The sequence below is a fragment of the Anopheles cruzii genome, chromosome X (assembly GCF_943734635.1).
Source record: "Anopheles cruzii chromosome X, idAnoCruzAS_RS32_06, whole genome shotgun sequence".
Lineage (NCBI taxonomy): Eukaryota > Metazoa > Arthropoda > Insecta > Diptera > Culicidae > Anopheles > Anopheles cruzii.
This window is the reverse complement of record NC_069143.1, coordinates 7,429,763-7,456,507: the sequence shown is the minus strand read 5'-3', so window position 1 is coordinate 7,456,507 and position 26,745 is coordinate 7,429,763. Positions and strand designations below refer to the sequence as shown.

General features: G+C 53.1%; 3 protein-coding genes across 3 annotated transcripts; 2 read left to right on the top strand and 1 right to left on the bottom strand.

The window, feature by feature from the left end:
• Nucleotides 1-5,067: 5,067 nt before the first annotated feature.
• LOC128273915 (protein virilizer) lies at nt 5,068-14,044 on the bottom strand. Its single transcript, XM_053011992.1, has 4 exons — nt 13,912-14,044; nt 8,999-13,809; nt 7,938-8,929; nt 5,068-7,854 (listed from the first exon to the last, which is right to left on the bottom strand). The coding sequence occupies exons 1-4, from the start codon at nt 13,972-13,974 to the stop codon at nt 7,250-7,252; spliced, it is 6,471 nt and encodes a 2,156-aa protein (XP_052867952.1). The 5' UTR covers nt 13,975-14,044; the 3' UTR covers nt 5,068-7,249.
• A 645-nt stretch (nt 14,045-14,689) lies between these two features.
• On the top strand, nt 14,690-17,147 carry LOC128273101 (elongation factor 1-gamma-like). The gene is made up of 2 exons (XM_053011021.1): nt 14,690-14,802; nt 15,026-17,147. The coding sequence occupies exons 1-2, from the start codon at nt 14,794-14,796 to the stop codon at nt 16,310-16,312; spliced, it is 1,296 nt and encodes a 431-aa protein (XP_052866981.1). The 5' UTR covers nt 14,690-14,793; the 3' UTR covers nt 16,313-17,147.
• Nucleotides 17,148-17,468: 321 nt separating this feature from the next.
• On the top strand, nt 17,469-18,679 carry LOC128269177 (uncharacterized). Its single transcript, XM_053006566.1, has 2 exons — nt 17,469-18,212; nt 18,291-18,679. Exons 1-2 carry the CDS (start codon nt 17,507-17,509, stop codon nt 18,647-18,649), a joined length of 1,065 nt encoding a protein of 354 aa, XP_052862526.1. The 5' UTR covers nt 17,469-17,506; the 3' UTR covers nt 18,650-18,679.
• Nucleotides 18,680-26,745: the final 8,066 nt, after the last annotated feature.

The window sequence follows — 26,745 nt, the reverse complement described above, 5'->3', positions numbered from 1 at the left end:
ACGCCGGGGAAGCAAGGGGAAGGTGTAGGGCCAGCGTCAGGTGCAGCGGGGGAAGGGTTGCACAAGACCAATGCGCTATTGTGTGCGCATCAGAGCTTATTAGCTAATGCATGTCTGCCTCGACCACCCGCCCGCCGTCAGCTACTAATTGCCACCACCGCCCAGCACTCGATCGCTATCGAGAGTACCACCCCACCCGCCGGGGGAGTCCCCGCTCCCCGAACCCAACAGCATCCGGGATGCATCCCCGCGAACGTCACCGCGCTTGACCGGTGGCTCTGAGGCTCTCTCCTGCGAGTGAGAACTTCGCCGGACGACCTTGGACCTGAGGCCCCTGCTGTACCTACGGGGCTACAGTAGTGCTCCGTTCCGGGACCTGAAACGGAAGTTCTACATCATCATCTTGCCCGCGTTCTTTCACGGTGTCGAACACGGTTCTTTCACGGTGTCCAGAACTTTCCCTTCGCATGTCGACGTCATCAGACGACAGATCACATTCGCAAACGTACCACGGCCAACCACGACCGAGGACCCCGCGGGGGCCCGAGAGCCGTTAATCATAAAGTTGCCGCTCCTCTGGCCACTCACGACGAAGGCCATGCCGCAGACCATGAGCATCACGAGCAATTGACACTGATCCACTGAGCTCGCTGAGTCTGTGTGATCAAGTGCCTGTGTGTGAAGGTGGACTGCCACGGGTCAACGGGTAGAATTGAGACAGCCATCGTCGAGATGCCCCCCCCCCCCCCCCGGGGGGGGGGGGGGGGGGGTTTGTGTGCTCATCAGCATCACTAGCGCTACGGTAGCTCTACGGTAGCTCCCTCTTAGCTGTCGGGGTCTTTTGCATTTCGGGGTCGCGACATTTGTTGGTCGGTACACGTCACACACTGAGAGCAGCGGAGTGGACCCATCCACACCCACGTGTCCAGGCAGGCAAATTGGCCAACTCAACTCCGGGCAAAGGGTGCCATCGGTCACCGACACACGTTCTCTCGTTCGACAATCAGTACTTAGCGTTCATCTGCCTCTCTCTCTCTCTCTCTCTCATATGCTCTCTGGCCTGTTTATCTGCCAATGATCCAGTTTTGCGAGCCATTTGTGTTCCGGTCTGACAGGATGGCCTGCCCAAGTCCCAAGTCCCATGTCGTCGTGGTTGGTGGGCGGGAAGAAAGTGGCACAGAAAGTGGATCCTCCGTCCCTCGCACACACAGATGCACCCTTTAACAAGCCCTGTGAAGAAAGCAGAGAGGATCAAGAAGCAAAACTGACATTTCCGATCCGACGAATCCAACAGGCGCAGGGCCCTGGCGACGTGGCACACCCGCCCGTACTTTCGTGCCCCGGGTCCGGGACCCCGGGTTCGAGAGGGGACCACCGTCCGGCATGTAACTAGGTCGTCCGAGGCCATTAGCAGGCACACACGCACCTCGCACAAAAATAATTGATCGGTGTCGGTGTCAACGCACGTACACCATCGCAGGTGGTAGGTAGTTCAGGAAGTATCGCCCGGATTACGGTTGGCATGTCTTGTATCCCAAATCCTCTCCAACCATTCCAACCAAGAACGTAAACTATTAAATTTCCTTAGAAGAACCGGATCATACACCCAAATCTGAATACGTTGCAGATAAACTTCGGCCAGCAACAACTTCAAGGTTACATACCAAAATAGCTAACTAAGAGACGAATTGAGCCCCGAGCTCAAAGTCCCTATAATAACACAACAACAAGGTTGGCATGTCTGTGCAGAGATGGTGTGTAACGCAGAATAAACTAATCCATGTACCCACATGCTTTTTCAGAAGTCGTCCTCGAAGTGCGCGGTCTAGAGTAGTAGTAGTAGTTGGCAAGCGTGCGATCTCTAACGCTGGTCGGTTCAAAAGCTCCTAGTGGGGCGGCCGCTTTTGGGAAGAAGGCACTTTCCCGACGTTGACATCAATGGCAACATGTGTGGGGAGGGTGAGAGGGTGTCGCGCGGCGGCGGCGACGCGGCGACGGTGTGTGAAAGTAGAAAGTAGAACGGCGACTCCTCACACCATCACTTAGCGCTCGCCACATTGCGGATCGCCTGCCGGATCACAGTGGAGGAGTGGGGATCAGATCGGTGGCCAAAGTCAGTTGCCCACATCAAATGCTGGGGGGCTGGATGGCCCCTTTCCGTTCGCCAAAATCAAATTCGCAAAAAGATAAACAACGGCGCAGCGGAGCTGTCAACCGACAGCGCATGGTCCCGCTGTCGATCGGCTCGATATGTAAACAAACCCAGAAAATGGAAGCTCCCCGAGAAAGGCTCCGAGAGTGAGAGGTTGTGGGTTGTATTGTTTTGACGGTGATTTGATCGGAACGGACAGAGAGAGGTCACGGCCGGATCATCGGCCCTAAATTTATCCTCGCAAGGTACGACGGGGCCAGTAGGTAACTGACTTTAGGTCGAACGGAGGCTTACGAGGTTCACGTGCGGCGACATTAGAATCGAGCGAGCGAGAGCAATCAAGGAATGAGCGACGCAGACTCGCAGGTGCGCGAGATGACACAGGTGAGACGACACACGGAGATAGACAGAGTTCCCAGGACGAAGGCGGGAGAAGGTAGAGCCCCGGAGACGATAAGAGCATCAGCGCAAACCGAGCACACACCGCGCCGCACTCTCGTCCCATTGCCCAGGGAATGAGTGACCGGTCCGGGGCCCGGCACAGAGACGAATGGCCCCGGATTGATCAATGGCAAAGAGCAGGAAAGATCCAGAACCTTTCTCTCTCTCACACACGCTCTCTCTCTCTCGCGCAGACGATCGCGGTGCTACCAATTCATCTTTGCACACTATCTCACTCTCACTCCTGACCGCGGCCTGAAAGCTGCGACCCGCGATCCACACGGAACCACGGACCTCGGTAGAAGGCGTCAGAACGCAGGTCAGGTGCCGGAAGGACACTTGCCCCAGCAGACAGACCGATGGCCGATGTGAATGAAAGGAAGAAGATCCAGACGTCCCGCTACCGTGCCGCAAAGGAGAAAAGCTGAGTAGCTTGGAATGGATCCTGCGATCACGCCAAAGTCCCTGTAGTTCAAGTCCCAACAACACAACACACCTTCAAGTTCAAATCCTGCCGATACACGGTGATCCTCGCCCCGTCGCGTGGGGATTGCTTCAGTTCTGACGTCGCACCTATACACACACCAGGGAAAGGCAGGTCCTGCGCACAGATACACCCGCGTGTACGCAGGCACGCACGCACCTTGTTTGTTCGCTGTCGCTCCCTCTCTCTCTCTCTCTCTCTCCGGATTCACACACCAGGCGCCACCACACACCGCAGAGGGCTCAAAGCGTGCGCGCCAAACCGTTTGCGCAAGCGTCTCACACGCAACTGGTCGGTGGTCGCGGTGGTCGTTGTCGTCGCCCGCCCCGTCCAACACGGCGGACACGGTGTGTGTGTGTGACGCACACTACCACGCGCGCAGCCAGCCACACGGTCTGGTGTGTGCGACCGACTCTCGACCACAGGTCGCGCAGGAGAGCGCAAAACGGAAATTGGTAAAACAAACGGAACGAAGGAAGGAGGAGGGCCAAAAGAGATGGGCCCCGGTGGCGCCCTGATGTGGCGTGTTTATTAATGAAATTATGCGGCTCAAACAATCGGCTCGGTTGGTGTGACATTTGTTTTTTTTTCCCTACGGAGGAAATGCAGCCTCCCGTCGGTTGGGATATCTGCCGCCAGCAGTTTCTAAATCCCGTGCCGAAGTGTCCAACATCCCTGCACGGACCCTGCCACTTGGTAGCTGGTTCGTATAGAATGTCTAGCGGAAGCGTGACTTTGGATGCCTGGAAATGCCTGGACGTGGGAAGTAGGTGGTCGCTGAGGGCTCCACTCTTAAAGGCTCCCGGATGGCTCGCTCGAGCGCGATTTTGAAAAGGAAGCAGAAGCTGGTCCGTCTCCGTGGCACAATTGCCTTGTGATAACGAAAGGATTAGGCAGCTGACCGTCCCCTCCAGCTTGTGCCGTTGGCCATGGTCACTCTCAAATGTCTGATAGGTTTGACCGGTGTATTCCGAACCTACTACCTACTGGGACCAATTTGACGACGGTGAAAAGAATTTAGAAAAATAAAGATTTTTTGGTTTATAAATAAGATCCCGATATTTATCGGTCACATTACTTTGGAGTGCTTCTTCTCTCCTTCGTAGTTATCTCTTCGTTTAACGGCTCCGGCGACTTCCTGGCGGCCTGTTTGTACAACTCTTACATCCGCTCTTGTTGCAGGAAGTCCGTATTGAAGCGAGTCGGCGTGTTATTCCGGCACCTGGGGCGTGTTATTCGACATCGGATCTCTGCGCCAACCAGGTAGTGATCTGAGTCGATGTTGGCCCTTCGAAAATGGTTCTGACATTCTGAGCAGACTCGATTGATGTCGACGATCAATCAATACGTGATCTGTTTGATCAGCCAGAAGCTCCGTCCGGGAGCACCCACGTGCCTTTGTGGATTCTGTCGCGCGAATTTGGTACTTCCAACCACCGTTTAGCTAGGTGTCTTAGCGTGCTCTATTGCTATTTGTATTTTTGGCTTTTTACTGGAAGTGGTTGTTGGCTCCTTGTAACGACGGACAGCCAGCGTGACGCTAAAATTTCCTAGGTTCCTACTCGTCTTAGGACCCTTGGGAGATCGCGTTACCGTTACGCACTCATCTCAGCTTAGCTTTAAGCGGGTTTTTCAACCTTTTTATGTTGATTTCTGCGCGTAACAAATATTTTCGAACATTCTTTTGGTTATTCGCACTCACTTATTCAATAATTTGACCTCTTAAGCTCTTGAATGAATATCAATATGGCTCAGTCCGTTCCTCGTAGATTAGAATAAGATCCTAAGTAGATTATGTTTCTTATAAGAAAAGATAACGTTATTTTTGAAAAGTTTTAACAGGTTTCTTGGCACTTCTGCTACCAGGTGTGTAAGTTAAAATTGTGCGGAGGTTTAAATGAAGAAAACATATAATTTTCACAAGAGAACTTAGAGGTATTTTTATTCGGAGTAATCGCCGTACACATTTCGTCATTGCCTAGGCACATTGTGGTTTTCTTTCTAAAAAAACTGTTTTTGCTGCGTAGAAAACCATTACATTTCGATCCATTTTCCGACATCTTCAAAATCAGCAAATGCAATGCAATGCAATCAGCATCTGCAAGTGCCCATGTCCCATTGAAGCAAAAAGCCAATAATCTGACGGACCAGCTCTGGGGAATACTGGGGTCCGATAACGTTTCACAATCAAGCATTTTTATTGCGTCTTTCATGGCTTTAGCGATATGCGCCGGTGCGTCGTCATGTTCTACTATGACTACCGTGTCTTCGGGCCCATTCTGATCCGTCCTAACAATGTAAAATTGATGCTCGCTACATGCTAAGTGTTTATGCCAATTTTTGTTATGTCTGGAATATAGAACATTGAAGTTTTAAACTATCCACCACAAAACCCAGCTAGCCAACCATTGAAAACATGTAATTAAGAAAACAAATTTATTCATTACATTACATCAAAATTGAAAAGTCTGATGAACAACCGTAGGACTGCAGAAGGTACTGCGTGATAAAGCAACACCGTTTGGCAATATTGTTTGAGGCGCAATCGCGCTGTATAGCGCAGAAAATAGACTTTGTTTTGCACCAGCGATATGCTCGGTGTTCTACATGTGGATGGCTTAAATGTTTCATGTGAATATTCACATGGAACAGAAAAACATATTTACACAACTTATCCAAAGTTTTTAACTGTCTTTTGATGGACTAAAATAAAATTTTCATTCTTGAATATCACAAAATCGTTTATTTTGTTGACTAGCGATAGCACACAGGTCCAAAGAATCTGGTTCGAATTAGAATAAATTTGTCAGCCCCGTGCTGGCGAAGTTTCCCAGCAGACCCAGTACGCGTGGGCCGATCGAAGATAAGCTGGAGATTTTAAGACATTTCCTACCACCGCCAGAGCGCCAGGGCTGGAGCGGCTGGACCAAGAGCGGCTCAAAAAATGTCACATGCATCGCTCTGCTGCAGCCGTTACTGCTATTTGGTATCGCCTGAGCACCAGTTCGAAAACCCTGACCAAAAATGGCCAAAATCAGGACCGAAGGAGGGTGGGTTCGTGCTGCGATCAGAGGGCACACCGCTTTCTCCTGCTCTCCCCCTCCGCCTAACACGATACAGTGGTCATCGTAGCGAAGCGAGTGTCGCCGTAATATCTACCGCTGATGCACTTGCCTAACAAACGTGTATACGGCCGAAGATGTGGGGTGACAACAAAACCCGTGGTAGCAAGAACGCCCATCGGGCACTAATTGAATCAGGAGCAGTTTTCAGGAAACATATTATTCAATCAAGCGCTATATTGTGTACGCACCGCTTGATGCTCTTCTCCCGCGCTATCTGTCTCTCTCTCTCTCGCTCGCTCGTTCTTTTACTACACGCTTCGAAATGTGGCGCAGAGTTTGTCGATGTTTCATTCCTTACTTTCTTTCGACTTCCTTTCCGTGCCAATGCTGCGTACCCCAGCAGTAAGCGGGCTCAAATGCGCACTTCTCTGACGACGGCGGGACGTCCCCTCTCTCGGCGACAATCTCGGTCGGGATAATTGTGATATGATTATGGTGATACTTTTCATCTTGCACCACCTCGTGGTATCTCTCTCTAGCTCTCAAGACCGCTTGTTATACGGCGTTCGGACGACTGCTCTGCATCGGCTGTTACAACCTGGCTGGATCCTTTACGCCAGCCGAGTGAAGTCGCGAAGCGGCCATAAATGTACATTTGATTACAATAAATTTAATATATTTTTGTGGATTCATATATAATTACAATAGTAATACGATACGAAGATGAATCTAAAATATGTTCCTCAGCCCAAACCTTACGAAAAATTGTTATGGAACAGGCAATGCGCTATATGCTATGGACGATCTACGAACGGCTATTGTAACCGGGACCTTTATGCAAGCCGAGTCGAGGGGCCTCGATAGCTACGAATGTGCCTTTGATTAAAATTAATTTAAAATGTTTTTGTTACTTTATATTACAATTGTAAGAGGATACTTGTTGTTTCCTCTAAAGTGTGTCTGGCTTTATGCCATTGACACATACGCTACGCCACATACATTGTAACGGGTGTATAATTGGCGAACTATGGACGACTTGTAGAAGCGTTCGTGCAGCGCGTCTCGCTTAATCTAACCACAGCAGCTATCCGCAACATAATGAGCCCGTTAGATCGGGCGCGAATACAGCCGACTGCTGTATCGGTTGAAGCCACGGCCCGAGCGGGACCGCTGCGCACCGAAGTGATTGCTCTCGCGGTAGTGACCACCGCTAACGATGACGCCGCTGCCACCACCGCCAAAGTGTTTGCCGGCCGAGCTAACGCCTCCGCCTCCCGCATCGTGCATCTGCGAGGCATTCGAGGAAGACCAGCCGGAGCCACTTCCACCGCCGCCACTGCCACCACTACCTCCGCCACCGCTACCGCCACCACCGCTACCGCTTGTGTTGCTGTGCCAGTGACCGCCAGGACCTCCACCACCGCCCCCACCTGAGGAACCACCGCCGCCGCCGCCACCACCACCGGGTCGGCTGCCCCGCTCGGGATAGTTTCGGCCTCCTCGGCTGCGGTTCGAACCGCGAATCGTGATGATGTCGCGCGACAGCTTGTTGTAGCCGGTCGGTCCGGTTGGCTGAGCGCCGCACGTTTCCAGTGCCAGAAAATCATCGACGTGCAGCGACGGAGGTCGAGATGTGTTCGGGGGCCGCGATCGGAACAGGTCCCCCCGGGTGGTCGGAGCGCGCGAAAAACATCGTCCGCGTAGTGGCGTAGCTGATAGAAAAATGAGGGAGACGAAGAGACCGTTAGAAATGAAGTAAGCGCTCGATTGCACCACCTCTACACCAAATACCTACCGAATATTTTCTTCTCCGGCCGCCCGGTGCTGGGTTCCACCTCCACGCGGCGCGTTCTAAAGCACGGCGCCGTCGTGAGCCGGTCGCGGTTCGAGTGTGGCGACGCAGATAGATGCAACAGGCGCTTGCAGTCGGCAGTCAGATTGGTGTCCCCGGCTAGGCAGGTTTTAGCCAGATCCTGCAAATCGCACGGTATCTGCTCCCGCCCGAGATCGTCCTCGCCGGGTGTAAAACCGAGCCAGTCGCACAGCTTGTGATGTTCCGCGCAGTCGTCGCTCACCACGTACACACTCCGGGAACCGTACTGCGTGACGATGCCCTCTGCCTGTGGCAACGGATCGACCGTGACCGCACCCCAATCGGTCTCTGGGGATGGTGGCGGCTCATCGCTTTCCGCCGCCGCCGCTGCCGCCGCAGCAGCAGCGGTAGTTGCTGCTCCTCCGGCTGCTGCTGATAGCTGGCCGTGCAGAATGCTCAGGTTCTCAGTCAGAATTGTACTTGAAGACGAACCGATGCCACTCGCTGAACTCGGGCTGGCGGCAGCTACTGCTGCTCCCCCTGCTACTACCGCTGTTGATAGTTGGCCGTGCAACATGCTTAGATTATCGGTCAAAATTTTCCCCGTCGAGGTACCGTTCGCTGCGCTGCCCGAACTCGGACTGCCGGGTGGTTTGCTTTGAAACAGAACGATCAAGTCTTCCAGCAGCACGAGCGCCGCTCGGCGCTCGTCCACTTCACCACGATCCGGCAACGGAAGCAGTTGCACTAGCTGACCGATGGAAAGTGTTACGGTGCGTTTGGGTAAATTCAACCCCTGGATGATGATACTATTGTCGACCTCGGTAAGCGCCCGCCAAAACTCGCTCAACAGACCAAACAGCACCCGGAATGGTTCCGGGTTGCTCTTCGCTTTGTGCAAAAACTTGCATACCACTACATTCCAGGCTTCGCGTCTCCGCAACAGATTGGCAACCAGTGTCACAAAGGTCGTGCTGTATGAGAGGAGAGGAGAACGTGATAAATATTCGAGAAATATCGGCTACCGACCCCCGCGTACTTACTCGTTTTCTGTCAACAACAGCATTGTGCGAAGGGCCGCCATTAGCACGGTGACGCCAATCTCTGGGCACGTCACACACTCCGCACACACCGCGCCGAACGTGTCGATGATTTCTTTCGGTGGCAGCGAGCAGGCTAACTGGCGAGCCGGATCGATGCCGTCACCGAACATGAGTGCAATTTCCGCATCGAACAGACTCTGGAACACCACGTAGATGTGCTCCTGCGTTTGTTGGTGGGCCGGCGTTTGGCCGGGCTTCAGCAGTACGCCGACCATCATGTCCATGATACGACCGGGGAGTATGGAGAGCAGGGACACCTTCACCGACGGGTGGCAAACCAACCCGGCCAGAAAGCTCAGCAACCGGGCGTGGCTAGTGCTGGCCAGACCGCCGTGCAGCAGCGGCTCGTTGACTATCAAGTCGGCAATCGACTTCGATATGAGCAGTGTCATGTTTGGCGCGAGATCGGCCAGCTGCAGACAGGCGCGACTGAGGACTACCAGCAGCGGGGTGTAGCTGGATGTGCAGATCGTTTGGATAAGCTCTCCGATGGCCGGGCTCTGCGGGTGCAGGTGGGCCGACCATAGCTGACGCTCCTTGATCAGCTGGCACACTTCGGCCGGGCTGAGCTCCTCGTGGCAGTACAAGGGCAGCGGCAGCGGCAACAGCTCGCACAGCACCAGCAACCCGGGCAGGAAGTAGTTTGGACCGTGGCGCGTGAAGTTCGTCAACTCCCCGATCATCTGCGTCCACAGGCTCCGGTGGATGTTGTTCGTGTCGAGCCCCTCGGCCGGTGCCGGTTGGGTGTAGGCGACCAGAACGCGCACGATCTCGCGCTGCACCTGCCGTGCGTCAGCCGCGGCGGCTGCAGTCACGGGCACGCTCTGCATCAAGGCGTACGTCCGCAGCAGCGGCTCGATCGGCGTTAGGTCCCGGAACTCCGTGTTGCGGCACTCGATCAGGTACGAGACGAGTTTGCGCAAAATGTGCACCGTCGGGCAGAGGATCTGCGTCAGCAGCACGCCCTGGGTACTGGCCAAGCTTGACGCGTGAATGGCCGGCTGGTCGAAATAGAGGTTTAGCTTCTCTAACACCGACAGCAGCAGTGCTTGACCGTCGGCCGAGTAAAACTGCAGCAGCGTGTATTTGTACTTGAACTCGGCGTGCCCGTACGGTTGTTCGTACAGATCGTACTGCGGAATGGCGAGGAACTGCACCAAGCGTAGGGCGGTGATGAGATCGCCCGGAAACGCGGTCACATACTCGACACTTCGTTTCATCAGCTCCACCAGCGGGCCGATGTCGACGTACGAGAACAGATCGTGCAGCTCGAGCGGCTTCAGGTAGATGGCGAGCTCCTGCAGTGCCGCACCGACCGAACCTTCGAACTGGTCGTGCTGCTTCACCAGACTGAGCAGGGCGTGACCGTGGTGCGCGAGGTAACCAGCACCGTCAGCGTTCCGTACCGCGAGGTCTATCATATCGACGCAGTAGCTGACGATGGGCGACTTATGCTTCCCCCCGGAGCCCGGAGAACCCACTTCGTCCTTTGCCAGCTGACGCTTCTCACGCTCGAGCAGCTCGAGCAGTGTCGCCATGTTCCCTTCCATGCACAGCACCTCCACGACGTACCGGCGGCCGATACCTTGCGCAAGCTGATACAGCGCCTGCAGACACTCCGCGAGGCGATCCCTGTCACGCTCCCGATCGGCCGGCACGCACCGGAAGCTCGCCAGCGCATCGAGATGGTACATCGTTTGCAGTTTGTAGGCCAACTCCAACCCGAGCAGCTGGGCGCGTGTCAGTTCCGAGTGCACCAACTCGTACGAGGGTGCGTTGTGCGAACCCGGATGCGACTCGGTGGGCAGTGGTAGCTGCTGGAAGAGCCACTTGTGCAGCAGGTTACTGATCGGCGCCCGTTCGACGAGGTACCGTAGCTTGGGCAGACTGCTAAGCAGAATCGCCACCAGGTTAAGAATCGTTTCGCAGAGCGGGCCGGGTGTCGCCTTCAGATCGAGCAACATTACGAGCGATTCGAGCAAACGGTGTGTGCGGAAAAATTGCACAATCGTACGGTTCACGTTGGTCAGCGAGGACAAATCTTTGTGAATTTCGAACTTTGCCGTAACGGGTAGGAATCGCTTCGGTTGCGACAGGACAATTTCATTCAACGAGATCGCTTTTGCTAGCTCGGTCAGAAGACTGTGCAGCAGTTCCATCGTTTCCGGCACCGGTAGCGGTGGCGTACCGGTAGCTGCCCGGTTCGCATCCTTCAGCTGTTGCTCGTACAGCTGCGGGACGGTGGTTCCGATGAGTTCCACCGTTTCGTGGAGCGTGATTTTACGGAGCAACGATTTCAGTGCAAAAGCAATGCGCGTTGACGGGTTTTCCTGCAGCAAGTCCAACAGAATCTGGTAGCCGTTGTAGGACGCCGAAAGGAAGTACTTGAGGGCGAACTGCGTATCCAGGCACGCGTACATGCTGCGGATGATCATCAGCTTGATCGAGAGGGCCATAAAGTTTTGCGAGTACAGCCCGAGGAAGCGATCGAAGAGGTTGAAGTCGTCCTGCTGCAAAATCGCACGCATGAAACACTCGTACGGCCCGACAAACTCCGCCAGCCGGATGCCGGCCTTCATGTGGCGCAGCTTCATCGCCGGCTGTACCTGCACCATCGCCCGGTCAAAGTCGAGCCCGATGCGTATGCAGTTGATCAGCGTTTCCACACCGGGCCACCCGTCCACGATCCATTGCTCGAGCAGATGCAAGAAGCTCTCGCGGGCCTCGTACTTCTGCAGCAATTGACTGAAGTGCTGAACCAGCTGCTCGGCGTAGTCGACGAACCGCTCACGCCACTCGGCCGATTCGTGGAGGAAATTCTCCGTCGCTTTGCGACCGTATCGCTCTTGGGCGAGCAAATGTTCGATGCTCGCCAGCATCTTTTGTTCGATCACACCGAAGGAACACTCATCTGGCCGCTCGTAGCGCACCAACGGTGTCGTGATCGGATTGAATGGTTTGCAGTAGTCCGAAACGAACTCGCACTCCGAGTCGTAGTCGTAATCCTCCGGGATCTCCTCGTCGCTCAGTATCGGCTCGAACTGTTCCGTCACCGAGACGGTGTCCTCTTCGTTCGACGTTATCACGGGCGACGCGACCGGCGTTATAGTGACGGGTTCACAGGGTAACGGTGGAGTGGTCGCTCCGCTAGAGGATAACGCCTGCTGCTGCTGCTGCTGCAGCTGTTGCTGGTAGTGATGGTGGTGATGATGGTGCTGATGGTGGTGCTGATGCTGATGCTGTTGCGGCGGCGGCTGCTGCTGCTGCTGCTGCTGCTGTTGCTGGTAGTGATGGTGGTACTGCTGGTGCTGATGATGGTGGTGGCGGTGCCCGTGTGCCTGATGCTGTGGACCCTGCGATACATTGCTGCGCGGTCCCCCACCGTACCCACCGGAAGGTGTATGCTTTACCGGGGATCGGCTTTCTGGTCCACCTGACATCAGCATACCTCCGCCTCGTTTGTCGCGCCCGTATTTGCCACCGGACGCCATTGGTGCCGCCACTGCCGGCGGTCCCCGATGGAAACTGTGCCGCAGGCCTTCCTCTTCCTCCACGTCCTCCTCCTCGTCGACCAGCATCTCCAGGTCTTCGACCTCCTCCTCGTCCATCCCATCCGGCGAAGATTCGTTCCGATCGGGCGAACGCGGCCGGCGCGGTGAATCAAGCGGCGACCGGGGTCGCCTTCGGTCTTCCTTTTCTAACCGCTCAAAGGAAGGTTCGCGGCGCAGTCGATCGAACGAATCGCTGCGTAATCGCCGGGATCGCGACAGTGGCGGTAGCGGTGGCTGCTCCAGATGCTGGTTCGCCGGTTGCTCCAGGTAGTCGGGGCTGCGTGACCATTCGGGTTCCCGTGGGCCGTGTTGAGCCTGCTGCTTGGCCAGAGCGGGTGGTGAATCGTACTCCTTGCACAGGCTGGGTGACCGTGAAAACTCGTCACGGTTACTGTGCCGGCGCATCCGTGGCGAACGAACCGACTCGTACGCATACTGCTGCTCCTGCTGCACCGGGTCGGACGAACGCAACGGCGGGTACTTTCCGCTGCGCTTGTCCGGCGCCAGGTCACAGTCCGCCGGGCCGGGCAGTATCTTGCCACTTTCGAGCGGCTCGTAGATCGGTTCGGGTGGACTTGCGGCACTTACGGCGATTGCGGCGGCTGCTGCCGCTGCCGCCCTGCGAGCGTAAGGCCGTGGGTCCTTCGGTGCGTCCTCGCTGTTATCGTCCGGGTATTCCTTCTGCACGAACACTTCGTTCGGGTTGACGATCACCATCATACCGCTAGGACCCTCCTGTACCCATTCACCGCCGCATCCGCCGTGTAACGGCTCTGCAATGCTGCCCGATTCGTGGCCACCGCCTATCAGCAGGGTGTTTACGTCGCTTGGATGTGGCGTCATTTCCCGGGGCGACACAATCGGCTCGACGATGCTCGTGGTCAGGATCCCGTACACGGCGAGCGTCATGGTGGTGTACCAGCCCTTCAGCACCAGCCCGTCGGTCGGGATGCGCCGGGCGGAGGATTGGAGGTGGATGCAGTTGTTCTGGTTGTACTCGAACTCACCCAGACTCTCGAATACCGCCGCGCCCGGCTTGCCCAGATCATTCACGAACAGCTCGATGTGAAAGTTGGAAGGATTGGTCGCCCCGAGTCGTACGCCACCCGGGAAATCGGCATGAACGCGCGCTCCCAGCGGAATGATACGCACTTCCGTTATGTAAACCGGGTTGGGAAACTGCACCAGATCGAGATTACGCTGCTATGCCGGAGGAAAGGAGAAAAGTAACAGAGAGGAGAGACCGTACCAAGTTAAACCTGATTGTCGATTTGATTGGCGATTAAACCCCAGCTGACCAACCTCATAGGTGTCGTGGGAAAACGTGTCGAAAAACAGCAGCTCGGGCAGTTCGCTGTCGTCCATGGTCGCACTGCACACGGCTTCCCGGCCGGCGAAGCTACTTTTATTTCCCACTACACTTTCTGAGGTAAGCGAACAGTTTTCCAAACACGCGGCCACTTTCAAGCGAGCCTCTGCGGTGGCCACATAATCGAGCGACTTTTCGGCGTCTCCGCCGTGGCCAGTGAACCCAACACCCGTACCCAACCGAAATGGCGGCGGCGATGAATCGGAGCGCGGCCGTCACGAGCGGTGCTGACGCTCCGTCCCAGCTTGTTCCGTTCAGTTTCATCACGGCTGGGTTCATCGGAGGGTGGTGAATGAATTCTCGTAGATGTTTCCTTCCTTCTTCTCGTAGTTTCATTGATGAGTTTTCATTCATTCATGGAACGATTCATGGAACGATTCATGGAAAGGCTTTTGTTGCTCATTGCGCAACTTTATTGTAAAGAACTGACATATGCTGTAGCGCCGCAAAGATCTACGCAATGTTTGTATTCATGATTTTTTATTCTTATGCACACACTCTTCTGAATTATTTTATTTTTCCCCCTTTACGCCCGTGCGAAAGTGGGCCGTTCTGAAAATGCGAATGCGAATGATTGTCTTTCACATATTAATCTTTTGCATGTCTAGACGACGCCTCGTTAGCTAAATTTTATCGTTTTTCCCACCCCTTTCATCTTTGAGCTTGCTTCCAATAAACGTCATCGCAGGCGACAGCGGCGACCTCCTTTTCATTTCCGCCACGGGCAGACACGTAGTTGTGAGGCAGCCGAGTTTGGCCAAAAGTTGTGTTAAATATAGTACTTTTGTGTGTTATTTATTACAAAGCTTGCGAAAATGGCTGGTGTAAGTATCGCATGAGATTTAAATGGCCAGCTCGGCCCAGCAGAGCGCTAACTGCAATGTAAATTCCCGTATCGGCACTTGTCGGCTGCTCCGGGCCAGACGCTATGCAAAAAATACAAGCAAACCTTGCGAAGCACGAAGGAAAGGAATCACCGATAGGGCATTCTGAAGGGCTTGGTTTTTCGTTGGCAATCCCTGACCTTCCCTATCTCTTGTTTCACAGACACTCTACACATACTCGGACAATTTTAGGGCATACAAAGTGCTGATCGCTGCTCAATATTCGGGCGCAGCGGTAAAGGTAGCGGCGGACTACGTGCACGGGGAAACGAATCGTAGCGACGCGTTTCTGAAAAAGTTCCCGCTCGGCAAAGTACCTGCGTTCGAGACAAAGGACGGTAAATATCTTACCGAAAGCAATGCGATCGCTTTCTACGTTGCCAACGAACAGCTGCGCGGTACAACCGATGTCCACCGTGCGGAGGTGATATCGTTCCTGAGCGGTGCCGACAGTGAGTTGCTTCCAGCTGTGCAGTCGTGGGTATTCCCCGTACTTGGCATCATGCCTTTCAACAAGAACAACGTCGAGCACGCGAGAGAGGATCTGCGCCGCCAGCTGATGGCGCTCAATTTGCGGCTGCTCAAGCAGACGTTCCTGGTCGGAGAACGGGTGACCTTGGCCGATATTGTGGTGTTTGCCACACTACTACCAGCGTACGTGCACGTGTTGGATCCGTCCTTTCGAGCACCCTACGGCGCGCTCAATCGCTGGTTTACGACCGTGTTGAATCAGCCGCACGTGAAACCCGTCGTCGAAAGTGTGACGCTCTGTACCAAGGTCGCTCAGGTTGATCCGAAGAAGTACGCCAACTTCCAGGCTCGAGCCGCCAAAGATGGCTCTGCTGCTGAGAAGCCGGAGAAGGCGGACAAGAAAAAGGAGAAAAAGGAGAAGAAGTCGGCCCCGGTGGCGGAGGTGCACACGGAGCAGCCGGATGCCGCCGATGAGGCCCTTGCGGCCGAGCCGAAGCAGAACGATCCGTTCGAATTGCTACCGAAAGGCGCGTTCAACATGGACGATTTTAAGCGTTTCTACTCAAACGAGGAGGAAGCCAAATCTATTCCATACTTCTGGACAAAGTTCGATCCGGCGCATTACTCGATCTGGTACGGAGAGTACAAGTACCCCGAGGAACTGACCAAGGTGTTCATGAGCTGCAACCTCATCACGGGCATGTTCCAGCGACTGGACAAGATGCGCAAGCAGAGTTTCGCGTCCGTCTGTCTGTTCGGCGAGGACAACAACAGTACAATCTCGGGAGTGTGGGTTTGGCGCGGCCAGGACCTTGCCTTCCAGCTGTCGTCCGACTGGCAGGTTGACTACGAGGTGTACGAGTGGAAAAAGCTAGATGCCGCGTCGGAAGAAACGAAAAAGCTAGTGAGCCAGTATTTCTCTTGGAGCGGCACCGACAAGGGCGGCCGTAAGTTTAACCAGGGTAAAATCTTCAAATAAAGTGTGGGCGAGTTCATCAATTTCGCACAAATCAACACAAGTCCTGGTTGTCACAATCAAGAAATCAATTTGCTCATCAGCTTCAACCAGCTTTGCGACATTTCATCGAAAGCTCGCGCAAGGCGAACGCGATAGGTTATTTTTCTAAAACATTGTCAAGCCCTTACAATACTCATTTTCTTGAACCACTTGCTAGCGCTTGCTGCTGTTGCTGTTATTACTTCACGTGCACGTGGTTGCACATTTGATTGGAGCTTGGTAATGTTTCAGCAGCACGTTAAACAATAATGTTTCGCTTCGCACCAATCAAAGCAATGTTGCAATGTAAAGCTGAAATTTTCGCTATACTACCACCGCGGGGTAAGCGAAACCCGCGACAGAAAAAAGATGCAATTTTCGAACTACAGCTAGCAAAAAGTGAACATTTGAAATAAAAAAAGAACAGCAACAATCAGTAAAATGCTAGAAACAATACGAAATGCGACTTACCAGTAAAATAAGATAAAAATGTACAGAGATTATTTCTATTCGTTTGTTACATCGGAATACACCGAATAAATTTATGCGAAAAGAGCAACTTTTGTAGAAATTGCCTTTTTGAGGAACCAGTACTTCTCGTGGAGCAGTGCCAACTAGGGGGCCAGTATCTTTAAAAAGGGTAACCTTTTTCAAATATCTCGAATTCTCTTGTGACCGAATTCACAAAATTCGAAGAATTTTAAAAGAGGACAATATTAAAACTTCCACCGAAAAATTTAATCACTAGATACAATAATCTTTACTAGGTTCAAAGAAGTTCTTTCTATTCTTGTGACAAATAATAAAGTGTATTAAAGACCACAAAAATCGACAGTTTTTTTATAATTATGTGCTACGTTATGTTTTGTAATGTAACTATGTTTTCATAATTATACGTTGTGCACAACTGTGCTAGAGGAAAAAATGGCCAAAGGCTCTGGTCTGATAAAAAAACGTTTATGTCCATCTGAATTGGGCGTTAAAGTGGAAACAATCGCTGTTGCAGAACATCTGATCTGTCGAGCCAGCAAGTCTGGTTGACGTCTGGTGAAAATGTTAGCTTGCAACTGAAAGCAACGCGAACCAATCGATACTTGCGTCGCATTCTGCTGCAGGTTGTTTACGTTGATGGCGCAATAGAAAACAGTGGCTGTGAGTTTTAAAAGTTGAATAAAAATGCACCATGGACATTCAACGGCGAAAAACGATGAGAAACCAGTGACAACGTCAAGCAATCGGTTGAGATCGCGAGGCATTACGGCTAAATTTCCTGCTGCTCGAGAGGGGCAACACTCCAACAAATACGATTCGTCAAAGAACGACCAATTGCGGCCACTGAGTGGAACCAGCCGAACGTGTAGAAAACCACCATGCTCTACAAAAGGAAACAGTAGGATCAAACGGCAGTCCGCACAGGACCGCTTGAACAAGCTCCGAGACCATCTACAACAGGAACTGTTACAACAAAAACATTCCCACGTTAAATTTGATTGCACGAAACCAAAAACGCTAGTCGCAGGTGTCCTAGCGAAGGAATCCTGTTCACGGAATTCGCTGGCTACCGTACGTGGGGATGGGGATAGTGACATGAACGATCCTTGTACATTGCCAACACAGACAGCCAACACACCACCTGAACCGGTGCCCATGGAATGGGAAGGACTTAAGGATCCAGCATCGACAGAACCCACCCAGCAACCGAATGAAAAAATCAAACAGGAACAGAGTGAACCGTCAGTAATTAACACTAAAACAAAAGTGACAACGAACTATTTGGAGCATGTAGCATCGTTCGATAACTACATGTTCCTTGTCCTCGACAGTTGCGTTTATATGAATGAAATCGATTCAATCGTGCGAATCTTCGATAGCGAAGTGCCAAGTACGTCTCAAAACAGATTGCCGCAAAGCAGGATGAACTCATGTATTAATTGTCTAATTCTTTACCCACCTTCTACAGTTAGCAAACCTCAGCCAATTTTGGTCGTACCGTATAAGGTGCTGCAGGAGTTGGAAAGTCTAAAAAACAAGAAACACGAGCTGTGGCCGGCGATCACCAAGACGAATAACTTCCTGCATTCGATGCTTAAAAAACGCGACAAGCGCATCAAAGGTCAGCGGCCAGCGGACTCACAGCTGGAGCTATTCGAGTTGTGCTCACCGGACGATTCAATTCTAAATTGCGCGTTACAGGTGAAAAAGGTGGCAGGAGCGAAAGTGGTTCTCGTGTCGGAGGATTGCAACCTGCTGACGAAGGCCCTCGTTGGCGAGTTGAAGGCTTACAAGTGGAAGGAATTTTGCGAACGCTACGACTTTTGACCTCGCCTTAGACAAATGTCGCTCAGTTGTACAAAGGACCGCTCGGCGCTTGTAGTTGCCGGATAAACTAGGAAGCTTTCAAATATATAACTATCGACTTAGGCCTTCGTCAAGTGCGTCAAGCTCGAATGCGATTGAATTCAAATAACTAGCGGAACGGGGGGAATTTTATTGCCTATGCTACCCCTATAGGTTGAAGTGATTCAACCATGTTCGATAAAAGAGTAACTGTTTGCTTTTATGTCCGAAAATCGTCTGTCAGCTACTCAGGCAGGAGGAATCGACCGCCGGAGGACAGCGACCAGCCAGCGCGGATACTTCCAATACGACATACTAGAAATATGTTGACGCTTCTGACGCTTCTAACCCTCATCATGGGTACGTGTCGGATTAAGGGGTAGGCTTCAATTGGTTCTTGTCTTAGCCGAAAGTGGTACGCGTCTCGGCTTTAGAACAACACACTGCAGCGCTTGAAAGTTGGTTCTTATCTTAACTAAAATTAGTACCTGGTCGGACAAATTGCACTCCTCTCATTGTTGAGCCTTTACCCGCGGTACTTGATGTCATTCTTCTCCCTCCTCGAGTAAAGCTAGAAAACGGTGGAAATTCGTTCCTCCCTTCCACGTTTTGCACCTCACTTGATTGCTCTCTCTCTGTTCTGAACAACTGTGTCACACTAAGACAGGCAACAGTCGTAGAGCACCGGCACCGTCTGATCTGTGCATCTTTCTAGCCGTTAGTTCCGCTCAGCTCGTGAGACTCGATGTACGGACGGGCGTACTGTTTCAGTAAAGCGTACTTGTCCGTCCGTCGATTGCTGTTGGCGGCAATCGGTGCGGAAAACAGTTCGGTGCTGTATTGCCGCTATAGCCGTGGTTCCTCAACGATCGGACTATTAGCGGTGTCATCGATAGCCACGGCAATTAAGGTTGTAGTCCATGGCTCGGCTACCCGCACTCTTTTTGGTAGACAAGATGCTGGTTCCAAGGTGCTTTAGGTGCGCCAAGGAAACATTGTTGATCGCGCGTTTAATCAAGATGTTAGCCAGCTTAGTCAGAGCGTGAACAGAAAATAATGATTTGAACACTGGGTCACCAACCGATACTTGATGATCTTTATATTTTATTATTGATGATGACAAATCGATTAAGTCTTCGCACAGAGAAGATGCTGGTGGCACAGTCTTTAAGCACAGGAGCACGTTTTTGGTGAGCTTCGTAGCACAGATCCTTTGACCGGTCCAGCTTACGGCTGATCCGACGGCTCACGCACCTGATGGACTCGTCCGTCAGATGCAACTCGTTAGTTGCACGGCGACGACGACGACCGAAAGGCCGAATGGTAAGCGATCGCGTGCTGCTCCAGATGCTCCGTTTATTGTGATTGCACAATCAATAATGATATAATTATACGATATGGAGCCGGGTCGGTGGGGTTTGATCGCAAATAGGTCATTCACGGCGTCCGACCGGCAAGCGGAAGCGAACGGCCGAAACACTAAGTGGCGTTTGACAGTCGCGGAGCACCGGCGAGCCTCAACGTCGGTGGGGACAGCGAACAGCGGCGAGAGCGGCGCAAACCAGTACGTCTCGTAACGAGCGCCAGCTCCGGAGGCAGCCTCCGGGACCTCCGGGAGGGGGGGCTCTTACGCTAACGGACACATTCTGCTCGGCTAGCCTAGCAACCGATGCGGATCGTATGACGCAAACCGTAACGCGCATAATGTGCACGCCGCGGCCACGGGCCCAATTAGTTCAGGTGGCCCCGCCGTACCAAAGACTACTGTTGCCGGTGCGTGCTGCGCGGCATGGTATCGGAATTTGGTACATCCAGCGCGTCGGCCAGTCTCCAGGACGTTCAGGGACTGTAGGTAGTGGCGCCCTGTTGCGCCATAGCACCGGAACACCGGCCGCTCCAAGTCTCGAGTTGGACTTGACTATGGGACCCCCGAGAAGTGTTGGGCGGACACTGCGGACTACCGAACCTTCGCTAAGCGCGAAGCGAAAGTTCGGTAGTCCGTAGTGATCTCGCGTACACTTCCTAATTTTCGGTTTCGAGGTCGAATCACGGAAATCGTTAGACCTTATCTATGGTCTGAGGCGGTAGATTGGTGGCGCTGAGTGACAGGTGACCGTTATTCTTCGATGGAATCCCTGACCCTAGGCATCTCTTGTGAACCGTAACCTAGAAATACAGGGAAGCGTTCATACTGTTAACACATTTTTTTTGGGCTTCGCTTTCGTGCTTACGTATGGATCATTTTGTATGTACAGTGTTGTGTTGTTTTGCCTATTGCCCGTTTTGCCCCAGCCGTCTTCGTGAGTTTCTAACGTCGGTGCATTCGATATCGACCTCGATAACTCGAGTTGCGAATAGCCATTTGTTAGTCCATGTGCGCGGCGATTTTCATTAGTACAAACGTGACGTAGTAGCCGTAGTAGCAAGATCCCAAGATCGCGCGTCACTAATCCGCTGGTGGTGCTGCTGCCGGTGATTCGGCAAGCTCTGGAACGCCTCTTCCGGCCGGGAAGCATATGGGAAACCGGTGTGAAAATCTGGCGTATGGAGGCCAAAAGCACCGTGCAACAACAACAACAACAACAAAACCAGCATTAGAGCACTCAATATCGGTGCCGGTCCAGCTTGGGCTCCCATCTTCAGGCGTACGTCCCGGTCGAATGGTCGAATAGTTCCTACTTTTGAACCTGCTGCTGACAAATATTGTTTTAACGGACAGACCATCAGGCAGGCACGCGAGCAGGCAGTCAGTGGGAATTCTAGTGCTCTACTCGCGCACTACACGGAGGAAGAATTGCTGCTGTGGCTGTTTTCATTGTAATGAGCCTATGTTTTTAATTTCTTTCCAGGTACCCATTGATTGCCCTTCTGGTCGGACGCCAACCGTTGGGTTATCTACGGAGCACTCTTATGTTGTATGTTTTCAAAATATTCGTGTTTAGTTGCCATTCCGCTGAACGTTCCTTCCAAAAGCTCCGTGGCCATTATAGCGTTGCGTAACTGGACCCAGCGCAAGAGGTTGCTTTTGAGGCCAGAGTTGCTTATTGCTTGATTCCGAACATATCTTTCTCTGATGTTCTTGGGGGCACGGCCGGATATTATACGGCCGTAGTCCTGAGACATGAACTAGATTGACATTTGATTCTTCGTTACCGTGTGGTACCGGGCCGAGTTGTCTGTGCATCTTCGAATGGGGTTCGAAACGGCCACCACGAGTGGTGGACAACGCCTCGCACGCCAAAAATGCATCAACATGGCCGAAGACATGGCCGCATGGAGCGTTAAATCGCAAACCGTTCGAGACGATGGACATGCGATGGGACTACACCGTATGCACCGGTGCGGGTTGCCCCTTCCAACACCCGAAAGTGCCCGAACATGTGGTTGCATGAGACCGGAACCGCGGTGCGGCTTTCGGAAACCTCCGGAAGTACTCAGAAGTGCAGGTGCAACAACCGCGAACGCGCGAACACTCCACCGGAAAAGTTACCAGCACCACCACGTTGCTGGTGCAGGCAACCCACTCGAGAGTGTGTGCACAGGAAGTGTCTGATAGGAGCAACCAGCTAAGCGCGCTGTAAATCGTCTAAATTGGAATGCAAATTGCCAGCGATTGACGCCGCCGGCCGTCGATCGGGGTGTAGTACACGCATGTGATCCGGTCCAAAGGCCCGACACCGGTCGATAGTGTGCCTGCTATGAGGTAGGGAAGTAGGGTAGTTGTTGCATTTGTTGCGTATTTCGTGTGTGCAGGGACATTAACCTCTGTGTTGCAGAGTTCTGCCAAACATTTAAGACTGCCACTAGCTTTGACCTCTTCTAGAGATCTTAATTCCTGCAAACCTATTTCCCATTAAACTTGTTACTAGGCCTACATGGGAATTGAACTCCAACTATTTCTAGTTTACCAACTAATAGGTCAAGCTATTCAGGTATTAGACCGTGCTCGCACTTGTAATTTTTTGCGGATCCCTGCTGGACCAGAGAGGACCAAAGGTGCCAGGGATTGTAAGTTTATGATTGATTTAAAAAACGTGTTCTATATTTTGTAATGTTTTTATGGATAACACCAAATGGATGATTGTCGATCGCCGATCACCGTTAGTGGAGCCGTATGTCATCCGTAATGGGTTGTCAAAGCAACCAGCAGTTCGATGCGGGCTGTCAACGGCACCACACGTCAACCACGATCTCAAAACCATGAGGAACAGTAACGGTGATATTATACATCATCCGCAACGACCCAGATAGGGTCAGGCTTGACTCTGCATGCGAATGGCTCGTACTGCGCTTCGATGAATTTGACGATTTTATCTGACGATACCCGGTGCGTCTCTGTGTGCGCTCCCCCATAAATTTGCACGGTTGAGTCGGTCGGTCGAAAGCTTCTTCGTAATCAATCAAAACCAAGCACAGATACTTTTCGGTTTGGGTTGGTTTGCTCCAGCATGATACGGAGCGTGACAGTCCGCACAAGATCTTTCGGTACGGACCCCCCACCCCGTCATGTCGATCTTTTCCTGTGCCCGGCTTGAGATCACCTTTACCCACCACTTTCAAAACAATACACATTAACGCAATCCATCGCCGGATGTCGCCCGTCGTCTAGGTCCGCTTCTTGGGAACTTTGATTCGGGCGCCGTGTATGCAGTCGGCTTACGTTGGATCCTGCAATGATGGAGATCTTTGGAGATTACAAACTACAGTTGCGGGTTTGCCAACTGCAAGAGATCTCAGGCAGGGAATCGCTCAATCGGTAGGTCAACCGTAGGTCACCATAGGTCACCATAGGCAGGCTAGCCCTACATCCCCCTTCTCTCCCCCCTCGCCCCCTTCGCATCTTCTTTCAACGAGCCTCCCCGCAGGCCGGAGCCAAAAATGGAGGCCCACTTCATCTGACCCAAAGTTCCGATTCGATTCCTTTTTTAAGTGCGCTAGAAAAAGGTGTAGAGAGAACAAAAGGATGAGAGGAAGCGAGATGGAGAGAGAGAGAGAGAGAGAGAGAGAGAGAGAGAAAGAGCAACATATCACCATAAGCATCGGCCCACCGAAAACCCACTAACTGAGCGTGCAGCCTCAGCCTGAGCTGAGCTGAGGCTGCACCATGCCATGGCCGTTCCCGTTGCGCATTTCGTGGCGCGTTATTTTTTTCTTTTATTAGTTCATTCCAATCTCCCCTGCCCACCGCCACCGCCCCCTACCCCCTGGCGTCTAACGTACCATTCCCGCCTTCCATTCCGGGGTCTGTGTGGTTAATTTTCGTTAGCTTATCAATTCACATAGTTTTCCGTACCAATTTTCCAACCCCACAGCGCTAACACTTTCCACTCGCCTGGCTTTCTGGGTTAGTAAGTCGGAGCACCGGAGTCGCCGGACCCGGCAGAAAAAATGGCCGGCGAACGCGGAAAGGCGCGGTGAGGTGGCCGGGACGAAAGCAGCCTTTCGCTAACCCACCACCACCACCCCCGGCCGGGCCCTGGCCGTGGGCTCGCGGTCGCGGTCCAGGTTGATTGATGAATAAATATATATATATATAAATAAATGAATAAAACAAGTGCGCGAACGGAACGGAACGATCATCGTCAGCCAGCAACCGGAAAGATGATACGCGGGGGGCTAGGCAGGGCGGGGCAGGGCGGTGCCCAGGTACAGGCATCACTAATTGACTAAATGCTTCGGGATAGGAGGACCGTTCGGGACCGTTTTGGGAAGTTATTGACCGCGGCTCGTGTTCGAAGTCCCCGGGACGGACGACACCGGGGAGAGCAGGGGGGGGGGGGCGAGCCGGGGGCAAAGCTGGGCCGGAAAGCATGGGTTGACCCAGACCACCTTGCTAGTTTGGCGTGCAGGAGGGGCCCCCGATGGAATTCGGAATTCGGGAAGACTCATTAAAGTCCGGCGGGTCTCTCCGGCGGGGGGTGGCCAACCCGAACATTGGGCCAATTTATTGAGCCTTTGATACGAAGCTATATCGTACGCCTCATACACGCCCTCCCAGCCATACACACACACACACACACACATTACCATCAGGCATCAGGGAATGGCTGGATATTACCAAGGGCGAGACCAACGAAGGCAAGATTCCGAAGCGGAATCAGCGGATTGTAAAGCACGTAAAAGTCGGCGTAGGACACCTGCTTGCCGTCTGCCGTAGTGGCATAATTGGCGTAGCGGTAAGAACTACGGCCCAAGCAAGTGACCGAACGGACATTTGCCGTACGACTCCTGCGCCGCGATTCGTTCCGTGTGTCACACGGGTAACGGATAATCGCGACCGGACCCGGCGTAGCGACCGGACCGGACCTCAACCGGTGCGGAACCGCGTTTTTTTCTGGGAGAGGTCGCCCCCTACCGCCTGTTGGTGGGTTGGTTCTGTACCGCGGTACTCGCCGATCTATCGGTGCAGTAATCACAATGGATTCTTCGATCAAAATTTCCCTCTTGACCCCCGCTGATAGAACAGTCGGTAGTGCTCTTCGCTGTCACGCAGCTGGCCTGGGTTCGAATCCCTGGAGCGGTTGTCACAGAGCCGGCTAAACAGCAATGAAATATGGAAAAAATTTATTAAAATAAACTGAAACTAGGGATAATCAAGAAACACTACTCAATCATCTTTTCCATCTTATTCTTCTATTCTATTCTTAAGAAGTACTAAGGGCATAGATAATAGATGACAGGAGACCACCACAATGTTGTGTGAAGAATCACAGTAATAAGTGACGCAATCGAACTGGCTTTTGATTCAAGGAGTCCGGTTAAAAGTATCCATTCTCATACTTGGACGATGTAATACATGGACGCTAGTCGCTAGTACCCCGAATGTTTCTGACGAGAACGGAGAAGACAGTTGACAATTGATTGATGGATTGAACTTATTCAGGCGAAAGCGAGCGAACGCGAGAACTCACCGCCCCCCGTAACCACTGCCACTGCGTAAGCCCTGCCAGGAGTTGAAATCGATTCGATGTCAGAAAGTGCACCGCGGAAAGCGCTGAAGTAATTATGTAAATGAAGTGAACAAAATTTAAATGCCGGACAGCCGGAAGTCACGGGACGTGGACGGGCGGGCTGGCGCGCTGGGTCGCGGGGTCTATGAGACGCAAAACCCGCCCCCGTTTTGCGATATGTAGGACCACCGTCACGCGCACACGCTCACGCGCGCACGGCGCCACCGTCTTCGGCCAAAAGGCCCCGAAAAAGGGCCGCGAGAAAGTGTGAAATCGTAACCGTGCGGGTTGCTGCGGTTTGTGCGCCGGAGGCCGTGCGGCCGGAACAAGGAAGCAAAAACGCACGCCAGGAAGCCGCACGTGGAATGAGAGGGACCAGGCAGCGGGCAGGGGGTGGCGGGAGCATTGTAGGTGGCCCCAATTTCTCCGTGGCGAAAATAAAACATACTCTCTCGCGTAATAATAATATTCCGCGGGTGGGTAGAAGGAATGTGGATGTGGGGCCCCGGGGGCGGTATGGGAAGGGGGGAAGGTGTGTGGTTGGTTGTGCATTGGCCGCGCCGACTGCGTGACCGTTCCCGTTACGGCCGTAGTTACGTGATCGGAACGGCTAATCAGCACCAACAGCGCCAATGGCCTGGAAAGCAGGGAGCCCAGCTTGGTGGGGCCTGGGGGGGGGGCTCCAATTGGTGAGTAACGGGTTTGGTCAGCGGGCTCCGGACTCCGGACTCCGGGCGCTGCCAGATGCGGGCCGCGGCATCCGGGGGCCCATCCCAGAGACTTATTAGTTTATTTCTGTTTTAGGATATATTCTTCTCTGGCCGTGGCCGCGTACAATGGCCGGTTGGCGGGTTGAGAGGAAGGGGCACGGGAAGAGGCATAGTATGGTAGACGGCCGGTGCGGGGATTGCGAGGTGTGAACAGCAGCAGGAGAAAACGGGCAGCGTTCCAGTCAGCCGCGGAACCCTGGGGCTCGGCCGCGTCAGATGGGCTGGGCCCGGGAGGCCCAGGAAGGCCTCGGTGCAAGGTGCTAAGTGAGAGGAGGCTCATGATTTCTGTGCTTCGGGACGGGTGTTCGGGCACAGCAAAATGAGCAGCAATCAGCCTCAGCCCCAGCGTCTTTGAACG

Bases quoted from the DNA above. Each gene is read 5' to 3' on its own strand.
- LOC128273915 (XM_053011992.1), bottom strand. From the start codon at position 13,974: ATGGACGACAGCGAACTGCCCGAGCTGCTGTTTTTCGACACGTTTTCC. The intron at 8,930-8,998 runs GTAAGTACGCGG...CCTCTCATACAG, and splicing joins CTGTTGTTGACAGAAAACGA to CACGACCTTTGTGACACTGG. The intron at 7,855-7,937 runs GTAGGTATTTGG...TTTTTCTATCAG, and splicing joins GCCGGAGAAGAAAATATTCG to CTACGCCACTACGCGGACGA.
- LOC128269177 (XM_053006566.1), top strand. From the start codon at position 17,507: ATGCACCATGGACATTCAACGGCGAAAAACGATGAGAAACCAGTGACA. The intron at 18,213-18,290 runs GTACGTCTCAAA...CACCTTCTACAG, and splicing joins CTTCGATAGCGAAGTGCCAA to TTAGCAAACCTCAGCCAATT.